Source organism: Lynx canadensis, chromosome B1 (genome assembly GCF_007474595.2).
Source record: "Lynx canadensis isolate LIC74 chromosome B1, mLynCan4.pri.v2, whole genome shotgun sequence".
Classification (NCBI taxonomy): Eukaryota; Metazoa; Chordata; class Mammalia; order Carnivora; family Felidae; genus Lynx; species Lynx canadensis.
In genome coordinates, this window is record NC_044306.2 from 120,398,299 (window position 1) to 120,424,726 (window position 26,428).

Here is a 26,428-nt window from a genome sequence, read left to right on the forward strand (position 1 = left end):
CTGTGAATAGAGGAAACCCTGTGGGTCCCCGGTATATAGTAGATTCTACTTGATATGATGTGTCTTTGTTTACATTGCCCAAGCACAGTGTAATGAATGAAAATAATAGATCAGCTTACACAATAATGAGTTTATTTGAAGATGGAAAACTGGTGTGGGGTGGGAGAGAAAATTTTGGAAGAGTTTTTAAGAAAGAGGAGATTGGGAAGATCTGGCCTGATGGCTGAAACTGTGAGGAGAAAAGACAGAGGGATATTAAAAGTGTGAGCTAGATAAATCTTTCCTCAGTGTTTCGGAAAAGGCTTTGGTAAATAATACATACATTTTCAATGCTTCTGAAGCCAGATATAGCTACTCTTGGAGGTATTATCCTGCAATGGGCTGTAAGGAGAGGAAAAGCTAGACTTGATAAGTAGAGAAAAAGACTAGGAGAATGAGCTATTTCAGTGAAGGGAAAAACAAGATTTGGGAAATCCAAGGGAGATTTCATACAAGGAGGAAATTAGAGTGGACAGGTAAAGCTTGAAGATGCAGAATAGAATGGAAGTCACGGTAAGAATGTCTGTTGGAGCAAATTCCTAGAAAAGAAACAAAGAGGGACTTCATAAACAGATGGAGCTGTTAATCATGAAAGGAGAGTTCTAAGATGGAATTCAATGCTGGAGCGATTTATATTCTGTTAGAATTCTATTCCAAGATGGAGTGGAAGGTGGAGAACATGTCTGTGGTTAGAGGAGAAGGAGTATGTGTCAGATGGCTTCCATCTCAGGCAAAGGGGAAGTAGCAGTGAATGAGCGTGGGGTTGGGGAACAATGGAAAGGGTTTGGATTGGACTCTGTTGATATGGGGGAGGTGACTAGAGATCATAACAGATTGCTGGGCAGAAAGGCAGAATTCTCAGCCCTGAGCTTGTGTCTTTACTTTCAGGGTTGAACATGTTGAACTTTATAGCCCAGGGCCCACAGTCGTGGGCACCGCTCTGCACAGATGTGAGACAGAGAGAGCAATAGTCCATCTGGGTAGAGTTCCAGACTATTGCAGACAGAGAGAATGGCATGCCTGCTACCTTTAGAGGATGGAAAGTGCAAGGAACCAGGCCGTCACATATGGAAGTAGCTTGCTCCTATGCTGAAGTTCCAGAAACATGATTTTGCATTCTTCTTCCTGGAAAGCTGTTTCTGCACAGTTTCTTTTCTTTAGTCTCTAAAACATAGTCAGTGTCAAGTACATGTCAGATTTCTATTACTTGTCACTCCTGAATAATTGACAGCAGTGATGGTGATGGTGGTAGTTGGTGTGTGATGACGGTGGTACCCAGCACGTGCAGGGAATATACTCAGTACTTAACAAACACTATTCATGCACAACCTTGATTGGTAGGCGGGATTATGTCCATTTCACAGATGAGGAAACTGAGTTTCAGAGAGGTCAGGATTAATTTGAACTTAGAGCAGTCGTATGCAGAGTGCTTTTAACACAGCTAAGTTACTTCCCGATTTGCATGCTTCTCATCAGCTAAAATGAATACTTTTTTTTTTCAGTATATGAAATTTATTGTCGAATTGGTTTCCATACAACACCCAGTGCTCATCCCAAAAGATGCCCTCTTCAATGCCCATCACCTACCTTTCCCTCCCTCCCACCCCCCATCAACCCTCAGTTTGTTCACAGTTTTTAAGAGTCTCTTATGCTTTGGCTCTCTCCCACTCTAACCTCTTTTTTTTTTTTTCCTTCCCCTCCCCCATGGGTTTCTGTTAAGTTTCTAAGGATCCACATAAGAGTGAACACATATGGTATCTGTCTTTCTGTGTATGGCTTATTTCACTTAGCATCACACTCTCTAGTTCCATCCACGTTGCTTGCTACAAAGGGCCATATTTCGTTCTTTCTCATTGCCACGTAGTACTCCATTGTGTATATAAACCACAATTTCTTTATCCATTCATCAGTTGATGGACATTTAGGCTCTTTCCAAAATTTGGCTATTGTTGAAAGTGCTGCTATAAACATTGGGGTACAAGTGCCCTTATGCATCAGTACTCCTGTATCCCTTGGGTAAATTCCTAGCAGTGCTATTGCTGGGTCATAGGGTAGGTCTATTTTTAATTTTCTGAGGAACCTCCACACTGCTTTCCAGAGTGGCTGCACCAATTTGCATTCCCACCAACAGTGCAAGAGGGTTCCGTTTCTCCACATCCTCTCCAGCACCTATAGTCTCCTGATTTGTTCATTTTGGCCACTCTGACTGGTGTGAGGGGATATCTGAGTGTGGTTTTGATTTGTATTTCCCTGATGAGGAGCGACATTGAGCATCTTTTCATGTGCCTGTTGGCCATCTGGATGTCTTCTTTAGAGAAGTGTCTATTCATGTTTTCTGCCCATAAAATGAATACTTTTAATGAAATCCAAACATCACAAAAATGTGAGAAATCGAAATCACAAAAATGTGAGAAAAAAATTCTTGCCTACTTGACAAGCAAGCATCTATCATGTACTTGGTACTCCTTAAAGGTACTTATAGACATGTAAAAAAAAATTGTAGGGGCGCCTGGGTGGCTCAGTTGGTTAAGCGGCTCAGGTCATGATCTCACGGCTCATGAGTTCAAGCCCCGCGTCGGGCTGTGTGCTGACAGCTCAGAGCCTGGAGCCTGCTTCATGTTCTATGTCTCCCTCGCTCTCTGTTCCTCCCCAGCTCATGCTGTCTCTCAAAAATAAATAAACATAAAAAAAATTGTACTGTAGTGTGATGAGTACTGTAGTAGAGGTACACACAGTTGCCACGAAAGATGTGGCACACATTAAGGTGGGTGGCAATCCAAGTGAAGTCGGCATGGGTACTCTCCTGAGAAGGTGATGCTTGTACCCATCTTTTTTTTTAGAGTTTATTTTATTTTGAGAGACAAAATGAGAGAGAGAGAGCATGCACAAGGGAGCGGCAGAGAGAGAGAGAGGGAGAGAGAATCACAAGCAGGCTCCGTGCTGGTCAGTGTAGAGCCTGACGCAGGGGTCAATCTCATGAACCATGGGATCATGACCTGAGCTGAAATCAAGGGTCAGATACTTAATTGACTGAGCCACCCAGGCGCCCCGATGCTTGTACCCAACTCAAAGGGTGGGTGGGAGGCTGCTAGGTAAATAAGATTTGGTGAAATGGTAACCGAGGTGCAGAGGATACTTCCAATTATTATTTTTAAACATTTGGCCATTTAAAATTTTGAAAAATTTAGGGAAATGTGCCTATAGAGTATTCTTAATCATTCCCCTCAGGAAGCTTTTTGATGAAGCACATTAACTTTTGCAACAGAAGAATATACATGCCCACCAATTATTATGTACAATATAAAGGGGTTCATGAACCCATTGAAGTGCTTCTAGAACCTCCTAGATAATCCCTCTGATGTAGAGGGATACTTGAAAGAAGAAAAGAAATGCCTAGGGGTAAAAGTAGGTAGCACTGAATAGTAGGTACTTTACAGCTCTTATTATGTTGGATTCTTACAACAGGCCTATGAAATAGGTATTAAATTTATTTACAGATGAGTAACTTAAGACTCTTAAGTCACTCACTTAAGTTCACCCAGATGATAAATGGCGAAGCTATGATGAAATCCCCTTCTGGGGTCCTGATTCCCAATTGCATATTCCTTTCGGTACACATGACACTAACTTCCTAAGGGCTGGGGGAACATTGCTATAATCAGTTCCGATTTCTAACAATGAATTTACAAGTGAATTTCTGAAATACAACTTGTAGTGAGTTGAGGATTGCCTGCACAGTGAAACCTCCTTAATTTTGACTCTACCAATCTGTCGTAGCTGATGAATTATGACTTGTTATATTTTGTTTATGTGCTGGGCTACATGCTGGGCTGTAGACTATCTTGGTAGTGTCTGTAAGAATTGTTTTGAATAATTCTTATAAGGCAAGGTGCTCCTAAGGTTTTTAAGTGACCTAAAGAAATAATAACTGAGTTGTGATTAGGTAATTAATACGCTACATTAATTTTATCCCTACAATGTGGCAGGTTTTCTTCAAGACCTCTACCTACCCCCCCACCACGCTTGCTGTGGGAGCCATTTGCTGGTGTGAGTTGTAGAAAGCAATAAAAGTGTATTTATCTAAACATATTCTGTACTAAATTGCTTTCACTAATCAAGCAGGACTTATCCCTATTTAGAAGAATTAGTGAGGTTTTACTCAATTAAGCTTGATGTCAAGTTAATTTTCCTCCTATTAGTATAATGAAAAATTTCTGTGTTGCTCTGTCATGCATGCTGATTGGTAAAAAAAAAAAAAGGAGAATGGATGTCAACACATTTTTCTTTTGATGAAGGAGGAAGAAATTTAAGAGGTTCAAGTAAATTATTCTGGACATCAGAAAGTTGCTTAATTCTATTGTAAAGAAAGCCCAGTTGCAAACCAGCATAAGCAATGGAAGAATTTAAATACACGTTCTATTCCTGGTGTGTCTTTAACATCAGTTTTTTTCAGAATTTTTAAAGATTGCATTATAAAGGATGTTCAATGTCATAAATACTGGACTGGCCAAAATAGGCCTCTGTCTTTTCTTTGACTTCTGCTATCATTTGAAAATACTTATAAAGTGCTGTATTCTTTACATGCTCCATCTTGCAGTTTGGGAATAATGGATCAAGACCTGGTAAGTAATTTTTACTCAGTAGATTGCATGATGGAAAATATGTCAAAGCTTGAGTTGTTTTATTGTAATAAATGGAATTTATGTCCCAGGGAGAAGTGCTTGGGGAGATAGAATTTATTCTATATTCGGTTATTCCGGGTTATATTTACTCCATATATTTTAAAATAAAGATCCTAAATTAGAAAGATCACAAAGTGAAAGCATCTTGCAAATGACGTGTGGACTTGCCAAGATGTTTTTTGAGTTTGATAGTACTATACTATATAGTAGAGTATTAGCAGATTGTCATACACACACACACACACACACATACACACACTCATCTGTAGATATTTATCTGTCTCTCTATTTATATATATTCATTTTTATGTCTCAGGCACGTGTCCAGATCAAAAATACCACTTTCAAAACTATTAATACTTCACTGATAATCTTAGTCAATAAAAAAAATAATTGAGGGTGTCTGAAGACCAAATTAGATGCTCACTTTTAAAAAAAATTTTTTTTAAGTTTATTTATTTTGAGAGAGACAGAGACAGCATGAGTGGGGGAAGGGCAGCTAGAGAGGGAGAGAGAGGATCCCAAGCAGCCTCCATGCTGGAGCCTTATGTGCTGGCCCACAAAAGCCGTGAGATCATGACCTGAGCCAAAACTGAGTTGGATGCTTAACCGACTGAGCCACCCAGGCCCCCTGTAAGAAATGTACCAACAAATTAGAGTCAGAGCATTGATTGGGTAGTGAAATTTGATTTTACAATATGCCTGCTTTTTAGGTAGGGAATTTCAGACCTTTTCTGAGGCTCTCATTCCAATTAAGTTAATAACTCATTTATTTTCGCTTAACCAACTGGGCCACCCAGGCATCCCAATAACTCATTTATTTTCGTAAAGTAGTGACTTTCTCCTGTTTTTACCTTTGCTTGCCATATTAGTCATTGGACCAATCTATTCAGATGTATTATAAATTTTGAGTTCTTATCAGTAGAAAAGAGAGAGCCCAATGTGTGAGCCCAGTTATTTTTAAAATGGTTGGGAAATTATTGCTTTTTATTTTTGTTATCAGGCATCAGAATATTAACAGTAAAAAAAGAACAAACTTTATTTCATTGAATCTTCTACTTAGGAATATTGAATTGCTTAATGAAAAAAACCTTATTGGGAGGGGGACAAATCATGAGTCTCTTAAATATGGAGAACAAACAGAGGGTTGCTGGAGGGGTTGTGGGAGGGAGGATGGGCTAAATGGGTAAGGGGCATTAACGAATCTACCCCTGAAATCATTGTTACACTGTATGCTAACCAACTTGGATGTCAATTAAAAAATAAATAAATTATAAAAAAAAGAAAATGACTTTTTTTTAACCTTTAGAGCAACTTAGTGAAAGTAGATTATAGTCAAAAAAAGTTGCATAGCTGAGAAAGCACCAATAAAGATTATCTTTGCAGGTTCAGTAAACCTTGCAGGTCTCTGGTCTGATACTCTCTAGTTCATCTGCTTTAATTAGTAGGTGATAAGGTACATATCAGAAAAACTGAAGTGAGTTTTCACTAATAGTTTTCTGGCTGCAAAACAAACACCTAAATCTAGAGATTGTTTTACCTTTTTTTTCTTTTTTTTTTTTTTAAATTTTTTTTTTTCAACGTTTATTTATTTTTGGGACAGAGAGAGACAGAGCATGAACGGGGGAGGGGCAGAGAGAGAGAGGGAGACACAGAAGCAGAAACAGGCTCCAGGCTCTGAGCCATCAGCCCAGAGCCTGACGCGGGGCTCAAACTCATGGACCGCGAGATCGTGACCTGGCTGAAGTCGGACGCTTAACCAACTGCGCCACCCAGGCGCCCCTACCTTTTTTTTCTTTAAAAATGCTTATTTATTTATTTTGAGAGAGAGAGAGAGAGAGAGAGAGAATCCCCAGCAGGCCCCATGTTGTCCATGTGGAGCCTAATGCCAGGCTCAATCTCCTGAACGATGAGGTCATGACCTGAGCCAGAACCAAGAGTCAGATGCTTAACCAACTGAGCCACTCAGGTGCCCCAGAGACCCAGAGATTGTTTTACTTTGGGGAAGTAAAATGGCCAAAATCCATTACCGGGAAGAAACAGTCCACATCTTCTCTGGATTCTTTGTAGTTTTGGTGACTTTGATAAAAATTTCAGAGTCATGTAACTTGTATATTAAAACAATAATGGCAATCTTAAATTGGGACTTCTTTTGTGATAACATTTCATGTTCTGATTGACGTTCTAGTCTATAAGTCAAATCAGTGAAGCTACATTAAAAGGCAAGAGGCTGACATTCATTTATTCATTATGTCATTCACTCACTTGTCATGTATCCTGTGATCACCTGCCCAGTGCCAGGCTCTGTTCTATGTTTTTGGAAATACGTTGTGGCAAATTAGAATATGTTCCTGCTTTCTGGCACTCTTTTTGTTCCAATGGGACTCACAGCTCAGTGTCCTAGGGTTGCATATGATATTGAGGAAATTAAAAGTTGGTGATGTGGTGATGTCTGAGTGGCTACTTTAGTTTGTGTGGTGAGGGACATATTTAAGCTAAAATTCGAATGATAAGAAGCAACTATCCATGCAAAGATGAGGGAGAAGAAGGTCATGGCTGAGGAAACCACCAGTCCTAGGTCTGCAGGGTGGGAAAGAGTTTGGTGGGTTTTAGGAATAGAAAGAAGGTCAGAGTAGCTGGGGCATAGCAGATGCTGGTATAAAATGATATTGGAGAAAAATCGAGATGTAAATCTTTCTACAAAGTGTTACTGTGTTCTAATATTTAAATACATCCATAACCTCAAATGAGCTTCTGGTCCTAAAATTACATTTTGTTAAATGTAACAAACTCAGGAAGGGGCAGTCAAGAAAGCAACTGTATTTTTCCATCCATAACGTGGTCTGTAAACAACAGATTATATGGATTTGAAAGTCCAAGGATGGTGTCTTTTCCCCTCTATGATTGGAAGTATTTTCGGTGTGTATCAGGTGTTGGCAAACCTCAGAACATCAGCTTGGTGTGTTTTACTCAAAACCAGAGATTCTTGAATCACCGCACCTAACAGGATAGAGGCTGGTGGCGGCAATAAACTAATCCATTCTTGTAATAAGGAACTAGTGAACTCAGAATTTCTTGTTTGAAAAACTCAGTTCTTTTGAGCAGTCTCTGACTTTTATTGCATGGGCCTAGGAGGCAAATCCTGTGGGTTCAAATCCTGGCTTTTCCATTTTTAGCTGTGTGGTTTTGGTCAGGGCCTGATCTCTAGTATCCTCGTTACTTCGTCTGTGATTAGGGTGTTAGAAGTACTCATCCCATGGCATTCAGGAGAGTGCCTTGAAAACAGTAAGCGCTCAACAAGTGTTAGTTGTGTTTGTTGCCACTATTCTTATTTTTATGCCCCTTTCTCCAACAATCTTCTGAAAGTGTGTTGTCTCCTAAAGTTAGATGCAGGGTGGCTGCTGATAAAAGTCTTCTGCCCTTTAATGGTCACTGGGATGGGGGTGGGAGCACTCTGAGATCTGTCCACGACAGTGTAATTTCCACAGTCCACTTCTCTACTTGCTTTAGCAAAAACAAGGCCCATTTCCCCATCCTTTTTTTTTTTTTTTTTTAAAGAAAACATTTATTAAGCACCTACTAATGTTAAACTCTGGGCTGAAATGAAAACAAATCCTTGTCTTCCAGGAGCTTTTGGTCTGGCTCCACAACTTTCATTCACAAAGAAATGGCAAGGAAAAAAAAAAAACAAACAACAAAGGACAACAAAAACACTTCTGCACTTTTAGAGTTTTTTAATATAGATGAACCAATTTGGAATTGATTAACGAACATTCTTCTATGCACACCCTTCTCACGTTGTACGTAAGTGCCCGTATGTTTGCTCTTTGGAGAGATTGGAATAGATGCTTCATGTGACAGTGATTTGTGAGCCTGTCATGAGAGAAAATGTACTTTACTATTATTATGCCTTCATTTCTTCAGACAACAAACATTCAGAGTGCCTGCAGTACTAAATGTTGGATGAATAGGGGCGAACAAGAAAGAGAACAAAATTCCACGTCTCCTAGAGACCATGGTGTGCTTGTTTGGCATAGGCATTTAAATCCTGTCTCTGCTCCTCTCTAGAGGTAGGACTGAGCATAGTTATTTAACCTCTTTATACCTTAGTTTTCTCACCTGTAAAATGGGAATAGGAACCACATAGGGCTGTGGGGAAGATTAAATAACATACTATTGATGTTATCATTCTTACTGTTCTGTGCTAATGATTATGTCCTGTGCCTTCCATGCTCATTTCTCCACTATAAAACTTCCTAAACTGGGGAACAAATCTTCAGAGTGTCATAGTGACATCGTTAAGAGGAACGAGGTTCTGGTGCCCTTATCTCCTGTACATTTCTACTCCTCACTTTCCAAATATGAAGTAGAAATGGGCTCTGATGTCTATACTGAAATATAGACCAGCCTGCTGGCTGCCCCCTCACGGAGAACAGCTTTTTATTTCTTAAATTTTTTTTTAATGTTTATTTTTGAGAGAGACAGAGACAGAATGAGAGTGGGTTAGGGGCAAAGAGAGGGAGACACAGAATCTGAAGCAGGCTCCAGGCTCTGAGCTGTTAGCACAGAGCCCGAGGTGGGGCTCGAACCCACGAGCTGATGACCTGAGCCGAAGTTGCACGCTCAACCAACTGAGCCACCCTGGTGTCTCAGGGTTTTTATTTCTAACTCTCTGTTGCTCATTTTGATCTATCCCAGCAGATTGTTTATTTCTTAACACCTCCCCTAGTGTCCTAGTTACCTGCTTGATCTCAGTGACTGCAGTTAGTCCTTGCTCTTGTCCCTTCTGTCATCTCTCCTTGCCTCTTTTCATGTTTCCCAAGCTTCTTGCTCTAAGGGGCTTGCATTTCTAAATCTCCTCTGCCAATCAGAGAGCACTCCTTCAGCTGTCGAAGGTTGGTTAATCAATAATTTATAGTACATTGGGTGGGATCTTCTACATTTCAGTTTTTTTTTTTTTTTTTTTAAATTTTTTTTTTTTTTTCAACGTTTATTTATTTTTGGGACAGAGAGAGACAGAGCATGAACGGGGGAGGGGCAGAGAGAGAGGGAGACACAGCATGGGAAACAGGCTCCAGGCTCTGAGCCATCAGCCCAGAGCCCGACGCGGGGCTCGAACTCACGGACCGCGAGATCGTGACCTGGCTGAAGTCGGACGCTTAACCGACTGCGCCACCCAGGCGCCCCATCAGTTCTTTTTTTTTTAATGTTTATTTATTTCTGAGACAGAGAGAGACAGAGCATGAGTGGGGGAGGGGCAGAGAGAGAGGAAGACACAGAATCCGAAACAGGCTTCAGGCTCTGAGCTGTCAGCACAGAGCCTGATGCAGGGCTCAAACCCACAAACTGTGAGATCATGACCTGAGGTGAAGTCGGTCGCTCAACTGACTGAGCCACCCAGGTGCCCCAACATTTCAGTTCTTTTGACATAACTCATGTCAAATGGTAGTTACACAACAGGCAGTTGCCACATGGGGCCGGTTCCTCTACCACACCCCATCCTAACCCTCTGTCCTTGTCTGAACTATTCTGGAAGCTTTGATGCTGAGCAATGTAGATATTCATGTATTTTGGGAACACTACTTTTCAAGAGCCTAGCAACATTCTCCAGCTTACATTAAAACTTAACCAGTTTCCTGGTGCCTCCTGACTCCGTTTAAGACTTCTCAGTAACAGTGAGAGTTGTGCTGGCCCGGGCACACATTATGCAGGCTTTTTATAAGAAATGATATCCTGCTTCCCGAACGTACCAGCGTTAATGCTATCTCTATCTGTAGTAGCAGTAGGCAGCCTTTTAGAGTGGTGTAAATAGTCCATTAGGATAACTGCAAATACTTAATTAGTGTGTACTTTCAATTCCATTGGCAAAATAGTAGCATATTTCTTGAAAACCTGTCAGATTTCTCCTAAGTTATTTTTGTCTAAGACAGCAAAATGATATGGTCCCAAACTGAACATGAAAGGCAATTATTTCAAGTCCTAAAGACCAAAACAACTTTACTCACATTCCCCTGAAGGGATGGAGGGAAGGGAAACAATTTTCAAGGTTTCTGGAAATTGTTATTTTCCTGTTAATGGCTGTTTTCATTAGCAAGGAGAGTTTTGGAAATAGTTATGAGATTTTCCTAAAACCAAATGATTAAAGACTGAGCACATTTGAATTATATTTTGTGAAACACATTAAAGGTAAAATTGATTTCTTCTTTCCAATATGAAGTTTCATTTTGGTTATAGTGATCTGAGACTGACTTTTCTGGGATGGAGGAAGGACAAAGGAACCACCAACTATAAAATACATTAAGACTATTAGAAAATACAGTCTTAAAGTAAAGCCCACTAAAGTGTGATATTGTATGGCACTAACTCTTTATGATATATTTATATCTATTTAATCCTTTTTGTAAATTTTCCCATTAAAATATATTTCGTGGTTTATGTAGAGTCTGTGAGCAGTCAGTGTAGAAAGAGCATTAGACTTTTTATATCAGTCATGTTCTTTCCAGAAAGAGGTGGCACATTCAAATAAGGATAAATAATAAGTACGAAAGGGACACTTTAGAAAACTCTGAGCAAGGTATATGTGAACCACAAAGGACAGTGCAGTAAAAGTGGGACTTGGAATCATGGAGCTATGAGTAATCTTACCAACTATGAATAATGAAAAGGAAAAGGGAAGGAAGAAGTTGGTAGAACCTAAGAGGTAGTCTCATACAGAAAAACACTGTGTGTGGAACAGTGATCTTTACTGAGGTACGTAACCAGCTCAAGTTACCCCTTCAAGGAAGGAGCCCATGGAATAAGTACCTTGGTCTCCCTCTCCTCTTTCCCTCCCATTTTATGTTAGAGCTCTCTGTTTGGAACCAGCTAGAAGCCAGGCACATGGGAGCCCTTTGATGCAGTTGGTACTGGTCTCATAGAACAAAGAACTGGAAAAAGAAGGGTAGAAACTGGGTCTGGAGTGGGAATTGAAAGATATCTGGTATACTCCACCCCTTTTTTTTCTCTCAGCCTCCACTCTTGCCCTTCATCTGGGTGAAAAATGCATGTACCCAGCACAGAGACTGCATAAATCCCCATCAACTACTGTGTGCTGTATCATCCTTCTGTGATAACAATTCAATATGCAATCTAGAACTAAAATGTTGGCCACCGCCAGTATTCTTCATATAAAATACCAGGGGAGGGAGATGGGGGGAGAGATGCAATTAAGGAATATGAATTTAAGTTACAGCTGATTCTGACTTCTGTAGATGGTCTATAAGGCCTAGGTCGGTAATTATAGCTGCCTCCTTCCACTAAACCTTCTGTATTTACCTCACTGTCTGGCATCACCTTTACTGATGAGGTCCTTTTCCAACTGAAGTGACCCAGATCTTCATTCCTGCAAGATCTGAGTCCTGGGTGGTCTTGTCCTTACTGGGTTGTTGCTGTTCTTCCTCGACCCGGATCACTGGAAAAGGAGTATTAAGAAGTGCCCCACTGAATTTCCTGAGTTCCAAACATTATTCTTATCTTTATTTTGTAGCAGAAACTCAGGTTTTCCTGATCACGGTGTGTCATCATCTCAGGCAACATAGTGACTTCCTCATCTACCTATTGGTTTAGGAATACAAAGAACTTTAAATTTCCTGGAGTTAATCTCTACTTCCAATGAATCAGAAAATGATGACCATGTTTCCTGGTGGAAGAATTATTCCCTTGGACATGAGGACCTTCAAACTCACCAAGTCCAAGGTGTTGGGGACAGGAAGCAAGAATTCTTCAGGTGGGTTATTAGGTGTAAACATGCAGTGGGCCACCTTAAGGTTTCTGGATCTGTGCATCCTCTATAGCAGTGATAGCCCCATATATTCGGCTGCTAGTGTCAGCCACGTATCTACAGCCTACGGGCAGAACTCCAATCTCTCAGGGTTTTTCTCTTAGCTTACAATCTAGCTGAGCCCTCAGCAGGTCATTCCATATTTCTATCTAACTGGTTTCTTCGATGAAGAGACAAGTGATATGACTTGTGAATTCTAAGGATTGAGCCCATTGTCTCATTTCTTTTGCTACAAAATTGTTTGGAGACCATTTATAAAGGTTATCTTGGCTATTTATCAGGTGTACCATAAGTCCATGAATGATGGTGCTAGCAGAAACACTGAAAGCAAGGAAGGCGTATTATATATGCCTATATTTGTGAGTCCAAAGAGTACCCCCTGTATGATGAGGAATCATCGATGCAATCATCCTGCCTCTGTGTACAGCCAGCTGGGCTTTCCTGCCCCATTGGGCAATGATGCCTTTTTTGAGGGGTTCAGCATTAATCCTGGTTTTTGACAGGTTGGACATTCTTCAGTGTTGGCAAGCCAGATCACTTTGGCTAGAGGAAGAGAATGCTGAGCTGTGAATAGTCTCCATCCCCACTATTCTGACCCTTTTGTTTATGGGCCCATTAAACAAACATTGAGATGGCTGATGAAAGATACCAAGTGAAGTTTACAGTTAGATTATTTTTTTTTTAGAGTTTACTGATTTATTTTGAGAGAGAAAGAGAGAGTGTGGGGAGGAGAGGGGTAGAGAGAGAGGGAGAGAGAGAGAATCCCAAGCAGGCTCCACACTGTCAGGGCTAAGCCCAATGTGGGGCTCAACCTCATGAACCATGAGATCATAACCTAAACTGAAACCAAGAGTCAGATGCTTAAACGACTGAGCCACCCAGGAGCCCCTACAGTCAGATCTTCTTATTCACTTTGTTATCGAGACTACCCTTATGATAGCCCCTTATGAGATTTAACAGAATAGGATTATCTTCACACTCTGCGCCTTTTACAAGAGGTCCATCTGTATGTTTCTGTCCAGATCTCCTGTCTATCAATTTCCAATTTTGGTTTTTGGAAGTTTCTGGCCACCTAGCCAACTTTTTAGCCCCCACTCACTAGTTAGTGTAGATCTATATCTCAGTCATTTCTTCTATGTGAAGTTTAACACTACACTCAAAAGTTCTGCCCATGTGAAGAATTCTCCTTTATCACTGTATTTTAAATTTATTGTGAGTAAAATTGTATAGCTGGCTGGTGCTGCAGCACTTACAGATCTCTCCATAGTTAACTGGCTTTAGGGAACTCTCCATGAAGCCTATTGTTGTTGAAGGAAAAGAAATGAAGCATAAGGTTCAGATACCACGGAGTTCTAAGTCACCTGCCATTGCAATTTGTTTGTATCTTCAAGACTGGTGTGGGGCTGTTCTTATATATACAATTTAATAATGGAATACTGATGTGAACAGCTGATTTTATGACTTACTGGCCCAGATAACACCCAGTTCAGAGAGCAGTTACTAAAATCTGCAAAGAGAGTTGTGGCCTTCATTTGAGGATCATGGACAGCCTTAGATGACCAAACAAATGGGTATCAGAAAAATAAATACCCTAAATTCTCCCTCCTTTCTCCCACTGAACTCTCTCTAGAGCTACCCAATGGTCAATCTCAAATGAAAACCAGAGGATGAAGAGCCTGTAGAGATGGCTCATTCAGGACAGAGCAGGGTGAGAGGGTAGAGAGTTATTCTGGAAGGGCAGATAAGAGCTGTTTATTACAGGCCTGGAGTTTGAATCTTGGTTGTTCCTTTCTGGATTATGAATTCCAACAAGACAGAGATTCTCTGATTTATATTTCTGTCCACAGTTCTTAGCACAGTTCTCAGCACAGTTCTTGCCTGCTATAAAATAGGTGCTCAGTAAATAATTAAGTAGCCTAATCCCAACAGCTCCTGTGTTGTGTGGCTTTGACTAAGTCATTTGTATTCTTGATTGTCATTTTCATTATCTTTAAGAGTACCAGTGTCTGTTCTGTTTCCCTCATGAGGATGTTGTAAAGGTCAAAAAAACAAAGACATTAACATATGGGTGCTTTGTAAACTGTTTTAGGTTCATAGCAAAATTGAGAAGAAAGTATAGAGATTTTTCATGTACCCTCTGCCTCCACACATGCATAGCCTCCCATATTATCAACATCCCCCACCAGGTCAGTACATTTATTACAACTTATGGACCTACACTGACACATCATGATCATCCAAAGTCCATAGTATGCAGTTCACTCTTGGTGTTGTACATTCTGTGAGTTTGGACAAATGTGTGATGACATATATCCATCAATGTGGTATCATGTAGAGTATTTTCACTGCCCTGGCAACCACTGATCTTTTTACTGTCTACATAGTTTTGCCTTTTCCACACTGTCATATTGTTGTAATCATACAACAAGTAGCTTTTTCAGATTGGCTTCTTTCACTTAGTAATATGCATTTAAGATTCCTCATGTCTTTTCACAGCTTAATACTTCTATTTTCTTGATCTATTTGTCTGTTCTTTCACCATTATCACACTGTTTTGATTACTGTAGCTATATTGGTAAGTGTTGAAGTCATGTAATGTGATTCCTCCAACTTTGTTCCATTCCTTCAAAGTTGTATTGGCTATTCTAGGTCTTTGGCCTTTCCGTATAAACTTTAGAATCACAAAATACCCACAAAATAACTTGCTTGGATTTTGATTGGGGTGGCATTGAATCTTTAGGTCACATTGGGAAGAATTGACATCTTGACAATAATGAATCTTTCAATCCACAAACATAGAATATCTCTCCATTTAGTTTTTCTTTGATATATTTTATCATAGTTTTGTGCTTTTGTTCATATAGACTGTGTACATATTTTGTTAGACTTATGCCTATTTCATTTTGGGGGTGGTGCCAGTAAATGGTTTTGTGATTTTAAATTCAAACTCCACTTACTCATTGCTGGTATGTAGGAAATAACTGGCTTTTGTACATTAGTCTTGGTGTACAACCTTTCTATAATTGCTTATTAGTTCTTGGACCTTTTTCATCTATTCTTTTGGATTTTCCATGTAAACAGTCATGTCATTTGCCAACAAGAGAGTTTTATTTATTTCTTCCCAGTATGTGTATGCCTTTTATTTCCTTTTCTTGTCTTATTGCATTAACTAAGACCCAAGTAACTTTCTACAGGACACAAAGCTATGAAGTAGCCATGCCCATTTGATGCCAAGACACAGATCTTTTAATCTTTAAGCTAGCTTGCATTCAGTGCTCCTTTCCTTAAATATCAACCCTCCCCCTTCTTTACAGCTTCTTAAAACAATATTGTATCATTTTTATTTATATTACGTTAACTTTTGTTTCATGGCCACAGAGTTTATATATTTCTTTGCATATAAGTTTCATCTGTTGTTTGTTGTCATTTATACTTCCTTTTGCCATCTTCATTATGCTTTTTAGTAAGTTGTTCCTTTCCTCATGGTTTGGTTTTATTTTTATCAGAGTGCTACCTCTGAAAAATTCTTTCAGCATGGAATTTAGAATTTGGAATTTAACTTTTACCTGCAATAGTTGTTTACTTTTACCTTCTTATCAATGAAACATATAGACAATAAACTATAAGAACGTTTTTATTAATCATGGTTCATCTTGACTCTCCCAATGAAGAATGAGGTCTGACTGTGCTCATGCTGGACTTTGCAGCCATTAATCCAACAAAAAAGTTTCATTTTAGTGGGATAGCACATGCTTTTTTTCAATGCAGATAAAATCTGGTAGGCAGCCTGTTTTTCCAGCTTTACCTTGTTTGCTGATGATAATTCCTGAATAATGACAAGTTCACTTTTCCCTCTTGCTAGTTCTCATCCTGTGGCTTGAATGTTTTGTTTTCCAAGTATTAAAATGATATACAATAAGTGCAAAAAAAATCCAGGACACCCATAAGAGATAACAAGAAAAAAAACCCTCAAGGATTATCCATAATGGTGCTGTCTCCCAAGGATAACTGTGATTACCAATTTTGTAAATACCCTTCCAAATATGTTTGCACTTAGACCATACAAAATAAGATGTATTTTACTTATTTATTTAATTTATTTTGACAAAATATTTAACAAAAATATTATATTTATTTAAATTTTTATTTATTTTAATAAAAGATTGGCCATGCTGAGAAATATATATTTACCTCAACACTGTGTTTTGGACATTTTTACATGTGGAATAGACATTCATCATCCCCACTACTCTGCATAATACTTCACTGCACACATAAGATGTATTAATATGATTCATATCCTACTGAAAGATAACTAAGTCCTTTTTTCTTTCCTCATTTTTCTCCTCCTTACCCCCTTGTTCTTCTCTACTTCCTCCTTTTTATTCTTTTTCTCCATCCTTCATATCTTCCTTTTCCTTTTATTTGTCTTCCTCCTCTTCCCTCCTCATGCCACACCTCCGCATCTTCTTTTTCTCCCCCTTGTGCCCTCCTCCTCTTTTTGATGGCCCTTCTCTTTGCTTAAATGTAAAGGGTTCTGCAATAAGTCTACTTGATTTTTTCATTTTGATTTTTTAGTACTTTTTCCCCTTTTTGTTTCTTCCCCAATATACTTATGTTGGGATTGTAGTCTCTCCTCTGCTTTTATAACTTTGGTCCGTGATATTCTTTCTCCCTCAGTTCCGATTAGTGTGCACTTTGCTTTGACTTTTATTTCCATTAATAACTAAGATGAGAGATGTTAAGAACCTTACTGATGATTCCACAGTAATTCTTGTCAAAGCCAAGCTAGGACTTGTTTCTCCTGGGCTTTAGACCTAACATCTTTCCACTAGATTGAGTTGCCTCATCATGGGTGAACTTAGAAATAGCCTCAGATTTATTGTTTAAGTCACACAAGGAAGCAAGCAAGCAAGCAAGCAAACAATGAAAACAGTAAACAAAAATAAAAGAGAGAGAAGAATACTCAGTAACTTAACCAGAAGAACTTGAATTTAGTGTTTCCTCTGCTCAGTAACTTAGTACTTGGTGAATTAAAAATTAGCTCTTTGTGAATGTATGCCTACTTATGTTTGTTCCAAAATTATTAAACATGTATGACTGTTAGCCTACCCAACAGTGTCATTTGAAACCTAAGTTTATAGAGCTAGAAGGAAGCATAATAAACACAGTATTATCTGTACTTAGAGGTAAGAGAATCATGCCTGATATATTAATTTAATTTCTTTTTCAGAATTAAAGGAGTTTGTATACAGACTTTGTACATAATATCAGGTAGTCAAAATTTAGTCTTTTATTCTTTTCCTTAAATCCTCACAAGTAAATAAAGAAATATAAATATTTGATTAGGTAAACCAAGTTGGAAGATGAAAACAAGTGGTCTTATTAAGTGTCTCTTGGCACTAAGTTTTTGTAAAGCCAAGGTCTCTTCCTCAATGGCTTTTCTCATGACCACTTCTGTTTCTTTGGCAATTATTGCTTCCTGTTCTGGGGCATTTCTTACCCAAGTCACCCATATGACCTATACTAAATTGTGATTGTTTAGTATGTTGTCCATTTAAGATATATTGACTATTAAAGTAAGTAAACAAAGAGGCCATTAGACTGAGGTGGCTCTAATGCCTTGGCAGCCTATGTAATCAAACCAAAATCTAAGCCTGTAGATGTCTCAAGTTTATGAAATCAAAACCTAAAGACAATTGGTCACAAAAAGCCAATGGGTCTTTAAGTTATAGCCAATCAGTACTTTTCTTGCATTGCTTCTGCCTTGTCTCTGTAACAGTCTCTCCCTTGCACTCTTGTCCATGGAGCACTCCTAACCACACCTGGTTTGACAATGCCCAATTTGAATCAATTTTCGCTCAAATTCTTTGAGTTTTAAATTTACCTCAGTTTATCTTTTAACATTGTAAAGTAAAAAGACCACATTTGAAGACCAGATGGAATTCTTTTTATGCCGCTGAGATTTACCTTTAAAACAAAGGGAGACTGAACACTTATTCCAACATTGCTTCAAGTGTTTAGAAGAGTTTTTTGGGAGGTGGCTCCGTCGGTTAAGTGTCCGACTTTGGCTCAGGTCATGATCTCAGGTCCATGGGTTCGAGCCCCGCATTGGGCTCTGTGCTGACTGCTCAGAGCCTGGAGCCTGCTTCAGATTCTGTGTCTCCTTCTCTCTCTGCCCCTCCCCTGCTTGCACTCTGTCTGCCTCTCTCAAAAATAAATAAACATTAAAAAATAATAGAAAAATGAGTTTTTTGAGAGAAGGGGGTATTCTTCTTGTGAATTGCCTTCAGAACCTATTTTGGACAAGAAGTGGTCCCCTCCCCACCCTCCCACAAATTTGAAGTAGTAAAACAGTTACTAAAATAGTCCACGTATTTCCCTTGCATCCTTGGATAAGTTCAGCAACATTTCTGTATTTTTAGTTTCTTCAACTCTAAAATGATGATAATAGTAGTCCTTAATTCACAGAGCTGTTCCAAAGGAATTAAATATCTCAAGTGCTTAGAGCAGGGCCTGGCACATGATAAATACTTTATGCCTTTACTGTGTCTATTCCTACTACGATCACGGCTCAGGCTACTTCTACAACCACTGCTGCTACCAGTAACAACCCCAGCCCCCCCCCCCCGCCCCCCGCCCTTGCCCTTTGCATGTTCACTTAAGAACATAGTGGCTCCAAATGACTTTTGGCTGTGTGTACAAACAAAAACATTCCCCAAAGATGAAAATTTGCCACTAACGACATGGTGAAAGGATGTAAATTGCAAGATCTAAAGTCAGCTCTGAAAGAGCCAGTCCCCAAAGTGTTTTGAGCAATGAGGTGGCATCGAAACAAATCTAAAACCTTGCAGATGATGGCTCTGAAGGCAGCTTCTCTCAGCCGGACGTATAATGAATGTTTTTTACAAAGTCAATCATATACTTTACATCACGTTTCTCTAATACAAATGCGCTTCTTGAAGATAGAAGTTGCATTTTCCACTTGTGTGCCCTTCCCATAGCATCCAGGACACCGCTCAATAAATGTGTTGATTAGCTGTTGAGGTAGAGTTGAGGGGAGGAGAATTAGGAATAAAATGCTCTCCAGTTAATTGCAAATTGCATCCCTACTTAAAAGTAAATTTGCATTTCAGTTTCTTTTTCTACCCTTTCTGGAAAATGGCTCGAGTTGGTGTTTGGCATCTGGTTTTATGCAACTTTGTAAATTTTATGGAAATCTAAATTCTTTCAAAGGTTTTGTTGTAGGCTTTTCTGTTTTTATTCTTGTTTCAAAACGGACAGAGGTGTTAGTGCAAAGGCACGCTTGTTCCAATCACATTTCCTGAGATGTTAAAAGAATCGTTGAAATTTAGAGATAGTAGGGAATGCATTATTACAGTTTAATCACCCAACATACACTACCTGGAACACAGCAGAAACTTAATAAGTCATTGAAAAGTAAATGAATCATGTAGTATGTTATTTTCATTTCACAGTTGAAGAAACTGAGGCCCAGATAACCTGCTCAGATAATGTAGGACGGATTACCATAAATGTTCTTTGATGTCATTGTGCTTTAAATGTGGGTTTCACATTTACATTGTAGCATGGAAAAAGACTTTACATTTGGTCTGTGAAAAACTTCCTTTATTTTAAAGTATGCAAATGAATCAAATTCTTCAGTTAGTATCTGTTGCATTTTAGGAAGGCAATAGTAAGAACTGTTTGTACAAATCAAAAGGATTTTTTAAGGGGAAAGCAAAGTAAAATGTCTTTTGGGTAGCTCATTCAAGGCCTGTCAGTCTATTCATTTCCTTTCTCCCTACGGTAAGTTTTTGTTGTTATAAATGATTAGGAGTTCTTAGCCACCATGAAAGACTTTCTGTTGGAACCATTTGTCTTTCTCAATACATAACACATCTCCTACTCCTTTCTGTGTAACTCTCAGACTTTCAAGAAATGTAGCTTAATTTGTTGGTTGATTTTCTGTTATTTTACAGGATGGAAAAACAGAGTCGAGTTCATGTACCTGTTTGAAGGGACCCAAACTGTCAAAAATAGGGACAATTGCCTGGATGGTAACCCTCAGTGACGCCCTCCACAATTTCATCGATGGCCTGGCGATTGGGGCTTCCTGTACCTTGTCTCTTCTTCAGGGACTCAGTACCTCTATAGCAATTCTGTGTGAAGAATTTCCTCATGAGTTAGGTAAGGGGCTCTGATCATACTGTAAAAGTTGGTTACTTCTCGATTTCAGTGGAGTGAGACATTTTATTTTATTTAAAAAAATGTTTTAGCATTTATTTATTTTTGAGAGAGAGAGAGTGCACGCGCGTGAGTTGGGGAGGGGCAGAGAGAGAGACACACACACAGAATCCGAAGCAGGCTCCAGGCTCTGAGCTGTCAGCACAGAGCCCGAGGCAGGGCTCGAACCCATGATCATGACCTGAGCTGAAGTTGGACGTTTTACCGACTAAGCAACCCAGGCGCCCCTGGAGTGAGACATTTTAGGCGACACACTTAAAAATCCCACTGATGCATCTAAATGAAGGAGCCCTTGTTGGATATCGATGCTTATCTTCTGTCATCCAAAAATAGCAAAAACTATTTGATATTTTCTTCTTTTTCTAGGGGACTTTGTGATCCTACTCAGTGCAGGAATGAGCACTCGGCAAGCCTTGTTATTCAATTTCCTTTCTGCATGCTCCTGCTATGTTGGGCTGGCTTTTGGCATTTTGGTGGGCAACAATTTTGCTCCAAATATTATATTTGCTCTGGCTGGAGGCATGTTCCTCTATATTTCTCTGGCGGATATGGTAAGAAATTAAAATTTTTTATCTTGTTTTAATTTAAAATTTAGAAATAAGCATCTGGGTTGTGAGTTGACTAAGGGTGACCTTCTACTTTCCACAGTGTGGAAATTCTGTCATTCAAAACATTCCTGGCTCAACAGATCATTCTTCTTGTACTAATAGTAACTTGAAAGTGATTCTCATTGATCGTTTGATCTATGATCTAATTGATAAAAGATGAAATGATTTACTTTTGCCGAAGTAGAGGTATTGGCCCAGGTTTTTTGCCTTGTGGTAGGTAAGCCTTGTACTCTATTATAGTATGTCCCCATTGGACCTTCTCCTCCTCTTTTGTGAGGATGTCACATTTTTTATTGTTTAAAAATTTTTTTTTAATGTTTATTTTTGAGAGAGAGAGAAAGAGAGAGACAGAGTGCAAGCAGGGGAGAGGCATTGAAAGAGAGGGAGACACAGAGTCCAAAGCAGGCTCCAGGCTCTGAGCTGTCAGCACAGGGCCCAATGAGAGGCTCAAACCCATGAACTGTGAGATCATGACCTGAGATGAAGTTAGATGCTTAACCGACTGAGCCACACAGGCACCCCAGTATATCACATTTGGAAGGGAATAACTTGTTAGAATAAATAGCATTTTCAGAGTTTTAAACAGTGGGAGTCTTATGGATTAAACTAAAACTGGTAAATTGAAATTGGACAATATTTACATGGGTTGGTATATATTTGTATCTGTGTTTATGTCTTTATTTATGTGTGTGTGTGTGTGTGTGTGTGTGTGTAAAAGAGAATATCAATGATCCTGTGCCCTGTGCATTTTCAAATGTATCATGGACAGCTTTCTAGAAAATGAGAATGTGCTACATATATGCAATTCAAGGAGCATTTCCTTTGCATTTGGAACTGAATATATATCACACACATAATTTAATAATTTAGTTTCCTTCATCTGCATTCTCAGCTCCACATGATAACCCTCTCGCTCTGCTCACTGTTCTGTGCAGGCCCTGATCAGAGCAAGAACGTCATCCCTCAGAACCATCACTGCATTATATTGTTCTTCACACAATTCGTGTCTCATACTGTATTTGTGCCAGGCCATCACTTTTCTGTTCTTTGTTAGAAGAACAGAATATCAGAATTGTTCCGTTCAAGGAAAGGATACTCATATGTGACGTTGTATGTCCTACAACAGTTTGCTTTTTTCAGAATAATTTCACAGCTTTCACTCATTTTGTCCTGGCAAAACAACCTTCTTAAATCAGGCACATGGATTGATTGGGTTCTGGAGGCCTCTTGGATGCTTTGGTACAATGCACCATGGTGTGTGTGTGTGTGTGTGTGTGTGTGTGTGTGTACATGTGTGTGTGTGCGTGTGTGTGTATGTATGTGTGTGTATATGTATATATATATGTATATATATATAATTTTGGAATACATTTTGAAAAGCTGGCATTTACAGATCTATTGGAACCTTTTCAGTAGAGTTTATCTGCTGAGAAAGGGTAGATTTTAAGAACAGAAGCTGGAGTTTTAATTGCGCTCACTGTAATGAGATTGTTCTAGCCTTCAATCCTAGAACAGTACATAATTTATTTGAAAACGTTATGATTTTGTGAGGGGTAGAGCAAGCAGAAAGACACAAATTAAAGAGAACAGAATTAAATGTATAGCGATTCCTAAAGATTTATTTAATCAGCCACTATTGATTGATATTTCTGTGCCTGGCCTGGAATTTGCAAGGTGCTGGGGACACTGGAGTGAGCAAGATTCCCCTGCATCTGTGGGGAATTCTGTCTTTAAAGAGAGGAAACCAGAAATTCAATGAATAAAATCATACACATAACTAAATAATTACAAATAAAAAAAATCTGTGAGCTAAGGAGAAAAGCAGTACATGTGGCGAGAGATGAAGTTAGGGGACTCTAGTGTAAATTAGGAGGGGCTAAGGGAAGCCTTGCTGGAAAGTATGATTTGAAGCTGGAACCTGAAGGATGGAGCTTATTGAGAAATTAGAGGGGGAAGAGGTCAGATAGCGGTTTGGGTGGGTGTGATGAGTTTGAGGATAGAAAAAGTTTGGATGCATTTGAGATCCTGAAAGAACGGTGTGAATGGAGCATAGAGAGTAAGGCGGGAGAGAGACAGAGAAGCGGACAGACAAAGAGAAACACAAGGCATAAAATGAGGCAAATCCTGTCCCACTGATTAACTCAGGTGGGGAGCACTACTTCTATACTTTTATTCTTGTTGATGTCTGGTAGGGCTAGATATCCCTTTTATGCTATCTTCTATGCTATGCTATATCTATACGCTATGCTAAATAAAACATTTAAACATCTGAATTAAGCCATCACTGCCCCAACCCCGCAGAAACCTCTAGGCGGCTGTTTTATGTTTTACCACCAGATGGCGACAGTTATCTAACAATGTATCTTTCTCTTAGTTTCCAGAGATGAACGACATGCTGAGAGAAAAGGTAACTGGAAGAAAAACCGATTTTACTTACTTCATGATTCAGAATGCTGGAATGTTAACTGGATTCACAGCCATTCTTCTCATTACTTTGTATGCAGGAGAAATTGAATTGGAGTAATAGGAAATGAAAGATGCTGTTGTCAAGGAAGGCATTTAATAAATAAAAACATCTCCAAAGGGATTTTGAAGCTGATCCTATTTAGTTAAAAGATAATTATGTTTTCAACTGTAGGTCAGGAAAACTGATTATTGTTTTCAGATCTGTGAAATAGGCCATTATTTGTTGTTAAAGATGCTTCAAAGGGGTTTCGGTTCCAGTCTGAAAAGGCAGGTACACGAGATCTTTGGTCAGTACCCACTTCTTCATGTTTTATGCATTCGACAATCATTTAGACATGAAGATCCAGAGAGAGAAACACAGGCTAGGTCGTATAAGCCTTTAAACCTCTGTGGCAGGCTCAAAAGCTCAAGCGGTTTCAGAGTGGTTTTCTTTCAGTTAATTTGTCCTAGTGCTTTCACAGGCAAGTACATTAAAATGTGGAAGAGAAGCAAAATGCATGCAACACAGATCTAAATGATTCCAAGGCCTTAATGAACCCAGGAAAGAAAGATTGCTCATAGCTTTTTTTCTGTTTTATATCTCAGTTAGGGACTTGTAGGCTCGTTTTAAAAAATTATCCTAAAATAATATGAGTTATGCAATCAGTAAAGTTTTGTTAGCCCTACTAAGTTCAGACTTTATCTGACACCTCATCTCCAAGTGGAAGCTCTCCCTGCTCCCACACAAATGCAGAATTGGTTTTTTTATGGCTCAGGTGTAATTGCACAGCAACCCAGGGCAGAAAGCGTGGGGCCAGGGACCACTCAGCTACAGCGTATCATGTATTTGCATCGTGAAGGGAAAGACTATGTTGGTTTATAGAAAGAAACTGAATGTAAGTTTAAGCAATTTACTTTTAAAATTCAACATAACTATTTAGCAGAGTGTATTTTAAATAGATGCAAAATAATAGCTGGACTGCTGTACGTCAAGGACTGATTAACTAGAAAACCACATTCCTTCTGGGCGATTGAGAGCAATCATCACATTCCTCTTCTGTGCTCAGTCCACATTTTTCCTCTATGGCATACCTTGAAAAAAAATTCCCCACACCGTGGTTATTTTTGTGCCTTTTGGAGGTGAGATGGCCTGCTTGCTCATTTAGCAGATGGAGAAAGTTGGTCTGCAGTTGAACATCCTAACCCCAATTCACACTCCCAAGTCACTTCAGGAAAGATGACTGACAGTGAGGAAAGTGATTGATAAAAGCCAACAATGATCTCAGGAATTAATATTTTCCCACAGACCATGCGATGGTGTCACCTAGCAATAATGCAGAGTAGATGAATATTTAACATGTATGTTAATGTAGATTTCTCTTTATAACTGGCAATTAAAAAAATGTTTGACCAAATAGTAAACACCTTTGAAGCCATGCATTGTGTCGTTTGTTATTCATTTTAATATATATCTTTTTTTGAGTGACTTCCCTGTACCTGGTGTTACGGGGGAGAGAGAGAAATAGGAAATTGGTGATGTGTTTATTGCAAAGATATTCAGCAAATAAATATGGAAAGATTAATCAGTAAACATAGAATCTGTTTTTATCATTTAATCTGTTTACATTCAGTCTTAAGAGTAATCGTTACCTTTTTAAATTTTTTTTTAACTTTTATTTATTTTTGAGACAGAGAGAGACAGAGCATAAACGGGGGAGGGGCAGAGAGAGAGGGAGACATAGAATCGGAAGCAGGCTCCAGGCTCTGAGCCATCAGCCCAGAGCCCGACGCGGGGCTCGAACTCACGGACCGAGAGATCGTGACCTGAGCTGAAGTCGGACGCTCAACCGACTGAGCCACCCAGGTGCCCCAATCGTTACCTTTTTAAAGCACAGACTGTATGTCTGGGTTACGAAGCTATTTACAACATGATATTAAAACAAGATAGTTTAACAAACTCTCATTTGTTGCATGTGGGTTATCGGGGTGCTTTATATTACACTTTCCGTGTGTTGATCTTTCGGCCGTTTTCTTCAACTATGAGGAGAACAGAGGCAATAGGGCAGGAAGGCCCAAAAAGCAAAAAGAAAATTGCTACTTACTTGAGGTTATGGTTGCACGTAGAAGGTAGGATATATAGAAAGCCGTGAGTAAATTTAAATCCCAGGTAACAATTCAAAAAATCGGTTAACATATCTTATACTGAGGCATTCATTATACTCCTTGAATATTCTATAATTTTTAAACCTTAAAGATGCTACTATGGCACACCAAAGATGATTTCAACGCATTATATTTGGGGTTATGTACTTTGACTTTTGCGTAACTGAACTTTTAAAAATGCCTACCAATAGCTGGCATTTTTTGAGTACCGAATCAGACCCTGTCTTAGTACTTCCAGGCTACCAGACTGGGGAGGGGGGGCGGTTATAAACAGCAGAAATGTATTTCTCACCGTCCTGGCCCCTGGAAGTCCAGGTCCAAGGCACCCTCAGGTTTGGTGTCCTCACGTGGTGGAAGGGTAAAGGAACTCTCTGGAGCCTTTTGTTTAGAGTACTAATCTCATTCATGAGGTGCTCCACCCTGAT

General features: G+C 39.3%; 1 protein-coding gene across 2 annotated transcripts in view; it reads left to right on the plus strand.

The window, feature by feature from the left end:
* SLC39A8 (solute carrier family 39 member 8) overlaps positions 1-25,431 on the plus strand; it is an 81,965-nt gene extending 56,534 nt beyond the window's left edge. For both annotated transcript variants that reach the window (XM_030313353.1, XM_030313354.1), the window contains exons 7-9: positions 20,523-20,730; positions 21,154-21,338; positions 23,770-25,431. In XM_030313353.1, coding sequence (XP_030169213.1) covers positions 20,523-20,730; positions 21,154-21,338; positions 23,770-23,919 — 543 coding nt within the window. In that variant the 3' untranslated portion in view covers positions 23,920-25,431. The remainder of the gene's footprint in view (positions 1-20,522; positions 20,731-21,153; positions 21,339-23,769) is intronic.
* The last annotated feature ends 997 nt before the right edge of the window (positions 25,432-26,428 follow it).